This window comes from Penaeus monodon, chromosome 3, assembly GCF_015228065.2.
Source record: "Penaeus monodon isolate SGIC_2016 chromosome 3, NSTDA_Pmon_1, whole genome shotgun sequence".
Classification (NCBI taxonomy): Eukaryota; Metazoa; Arthropoda; class Malacostraca; order Decapoda; family Penaeidae; genus Penaeus; species Penaeus monodon.
Window position 1 is genome coordinate 39473242 of NC_051388.1, and position 7500 is coordinate 39480741.

At 45.2% G+C, this 7500-nt stretch overlaps 1 protein-coding gene across 1 annotated transcript in view; it reads right to left on the reverse strand.

The window, feature by feature from the left end:
* Window positions 1-7500, reverse strand: part of LOC119586216 — a 21532-nt gene that overhangs the window by 4782 nt on the left and 9250 nt on the right. The window contains exons 4-7 of the mRNA XM_037934922.1: window positions 5500-5688; window positions 5190-5273; window positions 1348-1464; window positions 53-201 (exon numbers count right to left, since the gene is read on the reverse strand). Of these exons, the coding sequence (XP_037790850.1) occupies window positions 53-201; window positions 1348-1464; window positions 5190-5273; window positions 5500-5688 (539 nt within the window). The remainder of the gene's footprint in view (window positions 1-52; window positions 202-1347; window positions 1465-5189; window positions 5274-5499; window positions 5689-7500) is intronic.

Here is a 7500-nt window from a genome sequence, read left to right on the forward strand (position 1 = left end):
CTTAATAGTCTTTTAAAAAGTCCCGTTTTCTATACGTGAATGTGACACTTACCGTTTTCCTAAGTGTGTAGGTACACCTCCCCTGCTCCTTTCGAAAGCATATGCCGTAATTAAGGCCCGCTAAATAATAGCCATTGTTAAAATTGTACGACGTAATCGTGCCAGAAAGGCCATCGAAGTACATGCCACACGTGCCAGGCACTGAAATGAGAGAGAACATGTTATGATGGATCTTTTTTTTCTTTTCTTTTCTATCTATCTTCTTCTATCTTCTTTCTATCTTTATCTTCTGATTTCTATTATTTAAAACATAACAATTATAATCTATACTATATCTTCTTTCTATCTTTATTTATTTTTTTTCTTTTTTTTTATTCCACGCTGTCATAATGATGTTTAAACATCAAAAACTTACAATCATTAAAAGAATGTATTCTTATAATCTATAAAAATAAAAAAAAGATATTCGGATAAAACACACTGCCATGGTGTTGACAATGCATAAAAACATAACCAAAGATAGTGATAGCCTGTGCCTCCTGGCTCTAAACTCCAAAACCCTTTCCTTCTCTCGCTTTCCTGAGCCGAAGAGAGAATCCAGGAAGGATTGCTGTCTCACTCTTTAATGAAGCTGCTTTGTGCATATTTCTTTCTCCCTTTGTCCACCATAGAGTTGGGAATCAATACCCATTTTGTAAGTGGATGGAATGTATAAAAAAAAAAAAAAAATAGTAAAAAATGTTTTCGGTCTACGGAACTTTTGACTCAACTTTGGTTCAGTGAACTACAGCTGATCTGTTTTTTGTCCCAGAGCAGGTTTGTTCCATAAATACTAGATTCATAATTCATAATTGATAATTCATAATTAATAGTTCATAATCAATTAACGATAAATAATAGTTTTTTCTTAATGATTCATCCATGCTTCACGAAATGTAGAAAATAACGATTTTTACGATTATTTTATGATTACAAGATCACAGAAATGATGAGCAGAATGATATTTAAGCTATAAGATTATTCAAAATGAGCAAGATTTGATAAGGGTATCACTATAATTATGATACCTAAATATAATGGTCTAGAAAATCCAGACAAATGCCATTGTCAGCATTTTGTCAGCATTATAATTTTCATCATCATTACTATTGCTGCCGTTACTACAATTAGAATCATTACTACTACTACTACTACTACTGCTTTTACTACTACCACTACTACTACTGTATTTATCACCCTTATTATTATCACCATTCTCAATATCAATACCGTTATCATCATTATTATCACTATATCGCCATCATCCTCACCAACATCAATCCTTTTCTCAAAATCAGGGTCCCTCACCTCTCACCGAGCAGGGAATCCACGTCACCAAGATGGCGTAGCGGCGGTTAGAACTCGAACTGTCAGTCGTAATAGTGAAGGTGTGGGGGCTACTCGTGCTTGCCGTCGCCACATTCCCTGGTAAATTTGGTGATTAGTTGGCTTGATTGGTGTGCAGAGGAAGTGTGGGGAGGGAGGGGGAGTGAGTGTTCAAAACCTTTTGTTTTTATTCTCCCACAGAGGATCATCTTTATATGTATATCTGTATCCATGTGTGTGTGTGTGTGTGTGTGTGTGTGTGTGTGTGTGTGTGTGTGTGTGTGTGTGTGTGTGTGTGTGTGTGTGTGTGTGTGTGTGTGTGTGCGACTGCGTGCGCGCGCGTGTATCATCATCATCAAGGGGCTGACGCTGACAGGGGCGCATGGCCGCATCCACCTTTCGCTCCCAGCCAGAGGGTTTCTCATGGCGAGCCTCCAGGCAAGCCCTCGGCCCACCTCTAACTCCTGGACTGGTCGAGCTGCCCACGGCACGGCTTCCTAGGTCGTTCCACGGGCCTCGTCCACCCAGGATTGTTTTGTGAAGAGACAAAGCTGATGGGCAGCAGCATCCAAACGGAAACGAGCTAGGTCCCCATATAGCCTGAGTTGGCGGTCCCGAATTATGCAAGTAACAGGCCCCACGCCAGTCTCACGGTGTAGCCGTCGGTCGGATACATGGCCTGTCAACTGTACCCTCATGATCTGTTATAGGGACTTGTTAACAAAAGAGATCAAGACAAGATGCCAAGGCGCTAGATAGCGTCCAGGTTTCGCTTCCATACATCAAAACTAGCTGTATTAAGGACTTGGAAGACACATTGCTTGGTCCTTCTGCATAGATACCGACATTTCCAAATGCTCTTGTTGACTGAGTTTATGGCTCCTGCTGCCAGACCAACCCATCTGACTTCTTGGACTGATAGTCCAGAGACATGGACCACACTACCAAGGTATGCAAAGCTCTCATTGACTTCAGCATCCTCACCTCAAGCATGTATCGACTGAATGTGTTCCCCTAACAGGCCCCTAATTTCCTGAATCTTGATCTTGGTCCAGGAGACCTCTAGGCCCAAGGGCTTTGCCTCATTGCTAAATGCATCAAGGCCCGCCACCAGTGATTCCAGAGACTCTGATAGGATAGAAACATCGTCGGTAAAGTCAAGGTCTGTGACCTTGATATTGCCCAGTGTTGCTCCACATTGACTTTGAGTAGTAGCCCTGCCCATTATCCAGTCCATGCAGTTGTTGAAAAGTGTTGGTGCCAGGGCACAGCCTTGCCTCACCCCTGAACAAACAGGGAAAAAGTTCGACAGGCATCCACCACACTTTACAGCAATTTCAGTACATGTATATAGGCATGATATTAGGCCAATAATCTGTGTCGAAATTCCCTTAAGTCTCAGGATCTCCCATAGTGATTCACAATGGCATTCCATAATAACTCGAAGTGCTAAGATACACTCTGTTGTGGACTTGCCAGGAGTGAAGCCAGACTGCTCCGGTCTCTGATGCCTAAGTAGGTGGTTGCAGATCCACTTCAGAAGAATGTGGGCGAAAATCTTGCCTGGTATATTGAGCAATGTGATACTGTGGTAGATACTACTGTCCCATAAATCCCCTTTCCCCTTCCAGAGAGGCATGTCCACACCCCTCAACAGGTAGGGGAATGGAACCAGGCTGCCAGATGTCAGTCAGGACTGTATGCAAGCCCCATGCCATAGGTTCAGCCCCAGCCATTTTCAGTTCAGCAGGGATTTCGGATATGCCTGTGGCTTTCCTACCTTTCAGCTTAGAAATAGCCGTCTTAACCTCAGTTATGGTTGAAGGTTCATTGCTGATGGGTGGGTCCAGCAGAGGATATTGTGATACCACTTGCATCTAAACTAACTGCCAGAGGGTCTACCTGCTACAGCTGCTCAAAATATGCAGCTCAGCATTCATGAACCCCAACATGATCTGAGATGATCTGTCCATCCACTGAGTGGACTGCAGTTATCTGCAAGGAGAGCTTAGAGTTCAGTTTTCTCAGGGCTCGGTAGGCAGGTTGAAAGTCATTTACCAAGAAATGGCCTTCAACTTCTTCAGCAAGGTTCCTGATGAACTATTCATTCCTTGTCCCTTTTCAGCAGTATCTCAGCCCTATGCACCAAGGAATGGTACAAGTCCTGACTGCCATTCAGTGGAATCATGTGACATGCTTCATCAGCCTCCAATATCTCCATTGAGATGAAATTTTGCCTTGCTCCCAGGCATTCATCAGTGACTCTTGCACTGCTTCGAGTGTTTGGCGCTTGAAGGACTGAGTCTACCAGGTGAACCAATCAGAGACTGCCATGGCAAACCTTAGGGCACACTCCTCCCCCCTCAGTCTGTCCAAGTGAAACACCATAGAGTGGCCACTGGAGGGACAGAGGAGTTTTGAGGTGGACCCATAGGGTAGCAACAACCAGCCTATGGTCAGTGCCACAGAACTCTGCACTCCAGTAAACCCTGCAATTCTGAAGGACCCTCCAGCGAGTGTTGACAAGAATGTGGTTGATCTCCTTGGCCACATTACATGTATCGCTATACCATGTCCAGCAATGTGGGTTGGAGTGCTGATACCAGGATCCAGAAATCCTTAATCTCTGGGACTTATCAAAGGCCCAGAGAAGGAGGCTGTTCTTGCTGCTGAGATCAGCTACTGAGCCATGGAGACCGACAGACATCTCATAGCTAGCTCAGTCACAGCTGGATACCGCATTTGCCAAAGAGAGTTGTCTGCTACAGATGTGAGTTCGGCATAGAACGCTTCTTTCACATCGAGTTTGCAAACATTGGTAGGAGTGTACATAGCAACAAGATCAAACTGAAAAGCATGCTTCAGTCTCAGTGCCATAATTCAATCATCAACCGGTGTTACTTCTACTACCAAGGGTTGAAGTGGGCTTGAGATGTCTATGGCTACTCCTTGGAGATAATGACCATCACCATAGCCCGACCAGTAGTAGGTGTATCCACCTGTACTGATTATGCCACTGCCAGGTCTTCTCGCCTCTGAGAGGGCAGCCACCTCAACTCTCAACCACTCCAGTTCCCCAGGTAACGGGTAACTGCTCATCCTGCCGCAAAGCCCAGATGTTCCAAGCACCTACCTGGATAGCTAGCCTGAGGTTAAGCCTTGGGCAGTTGCTCCGGTTGGATGCCACCTCTGTCACCCCTGCCCATGCTGACCCATACAGAGGGGGGCGGTAGGTTGTGAAGCCATACCTTCCCTTGGGGGTTGCTCCACAGGCCTCATACTGGGTTGGCGCCTGCCAGGGCGCAGGTGGGATGAGTAACTCTCGTTCCATCCTGCGCACCAACATTTGCCCTCCCAACGGGACCCACAACCTGCCTCATTAGCCGAGTGGGAGGGACAGAACCCCTTCCCCCACCATATCCATTTATACAAAACGTTGCAGGTGAGTTTCCTAGGGGGAGGAGGCTCACCTCCTCCGAGCCGGCCATTAACCCCAGGGGGGTTAATATATATATTTGTGTGTGTGTGTGTGTTTTCATATCAATATATTTATATTGCAGAATATAAATATAACAAAGCATACACACACACACACACACACACACACACACACACACACACACACACACACACACACACATATATATATATATATATATATATATATATATATATATATATATATATATATATATATATATATATATATATATACAGGTCGACCAATAAGCAGACAAATGAGCAAAGAGAAAGATAGATACATAATTAGGTATCGTAATAGCAAATATATATCACAAAATCAGCAAAGACTGCTATGGACTTACATTGGTAGTTGTCTGGAGCCTTTCCGCAGAAATACGTAGATTTCGTGTCTTCCTTAAACACGAGTTTGTCATTTTCACAGACACCTTGAAAAGAAGAAAAAATATTATCCACAATTCATTTATATTTGATACATGATTGTTTGTATACGTAAATGTCTAAAGATAAGTGTCTTTGTATGTATGCATGTATGCAAGCATGTATATAAGCATACATATGAATGTTAATTTGCATATAGCTTCAACTAAACTTAAAAACTATGCTTCCACCCATCAACCATATCCATCTCGCTACCAACCAGGACAACCGTACCGTATATATTAGGCGCCACGAGCTCGTTGCTGATGTGTTCGTAGCGGATTTGGCAAACGTTGCCGGCGGTGTCGTCGAACTGCACTTTGTACTCGCACGTCTTGGCCTCGTTGTAGTAGCTCGGGTAGTCCGTCGAGAGCACCAGCGTGTTGTTCTGGGTGATGGTGCCGCCGCAGCCCGTCAGGATCACTGGGGGGAGGGAGAGCGTGTGAGAAGGTAAAGGGGGAGGAGGAAGGGTTAATAGAGGGGAGGTGGGGAAGGGAGTGGGTAAGTGAAGGGAAAGTTAGAAGGAAGGAAGAGGAGGGGGAAGGGGATTAAGTGAAGGGAAAGATGGAAGGAAGGAAGGAGACAGGAGTTGGAGAAGGTGAAGGGAAAGAAGGAAGGGGGAAGAAGGAAGGAGGAGAAGAGGAGGGTTAAGTGAAGGGAAAGATGGAAGGAAGGAAGAGTAAGGGAGGGGATAAAGTGAAGGGGAAGTGAGAATAAGTGAAGGGAAATGTGGAAGGAGTAATAAAAGGAAGGAAGAAGGAGATGGGTTGGAGACGGTGAAGGTGATGAAGGCGAAAGAGGAGCATGGAAGGGAAGTAGAGGAGAAAGGGGAAGGAGGAGGGAGATAAGGTGCAGGGAGTGTTTTTCACGGTTATCTTGTTTGTGTATCTGTCTGTTTGCGTTTTCTGAATGTATGCCTTTCCTTCCTTCTGTCTCTTTCCTTCTCTCTCTCACATATGAGATTAAATTTATCTTCCTTTACTCTCTCTCTCTACCTCTCTCTCTCTATACCTCTTTCTCTACCTCTCTCTCTATCTCATCCTCTAAATCTCCCCTTACTCCTCCCTCTACCTCTCCCTCCATCCCTCTCTCAACCTCTCCCTATCCCCATCCCTCTACCTCTCGTACCTCTACATCTTTCTCTTCCCCTACCTCCCTCTCCCTGTACCTCTTCCTCTCCTTATCCCTCTACCTCTCTCTCTACCTCTCACTCAACCCCTCTCTCAGTCTCTCCCTACTTCTCCCTCTCTCTCTACCTCTCCCTCCCCTTCTACCTCTCTACCTCTCCTCTCTCCCTCTCCCCCTCTCTCTCCCTCTCTCCTTCTCTTTGTATATATGCCCATCATTAATCTAACCCTTTCCCCATGTAAACCCACACACGCACACACAACGGCTCTCCGTCCAGGCCACGAGCACCCAACCCCAAAGAAACATTTCCCCTCTCTCTCTCTCTCTCTCTCTTCTCTCTCGTTTCCTCTCTCATCTCTCTCTCTCTCTCACACACAACTCTCTCTCTTCGACGCTCTCTCCTCGCTCTTCTCTCTCTCTCTTCTCTCTCTCTCTCTCTCTCTCTCTCTCTCTCTCTCTCTTCTCTCTCTCTCTCCTCTCTCTCTCTCTCTCTCTCTCTCTCTCTCCTCTCTCGTCTCTCTCTCTCTCTCCTCTCTCTCTCTCTCTCTCTCTCTCTCTCTCTCTCTCTCTCTCTCTTTTCTGCTCTACCAAGCCCAAAAGATCCTTTCATTTCCCTCTGTCTGCTCTTTTTCCTTCTTCATCTTGCACCCTTGCACACTCAGCATTCAACAATATTCCTTGCTTTACAGCCTTAGTGCAGTCGCAACAAGGGAGCATCAAAGGTGGGCGTTGGGTCAGGAAAATCTTCAAAGGATGATTTTCAGTGTTTTTGGTCCGGCTTTCATCAGATTTTTGCTACTTCATTTTTTTTACGGTTGGAGGAGCAATGGATTCGGTGTGCGTTTGCTGGGAGTTTTTTTTATTATTGTTATTATCTCTGTTTCTCTTCGTCTGTCTGTTTTTTTTTCATGTTTCTCTCCTCTCTCTCTCTCTCTCTCTCTCTCTCTCTCTCTCTCTCTCTCTCTCTCTCTGTCTCTCTCTCTCTCTTCCTCTCTCTCTCTCTCTCTCTCTCTCTCTCTCCTCTCTCTCTCCTCTTCTTCTCTCTTCCTCTCTCTTCCTCTCTTTCTACTCTCCTCCTACCCTACCTCCCTCTCTCTCCTCTCTCTC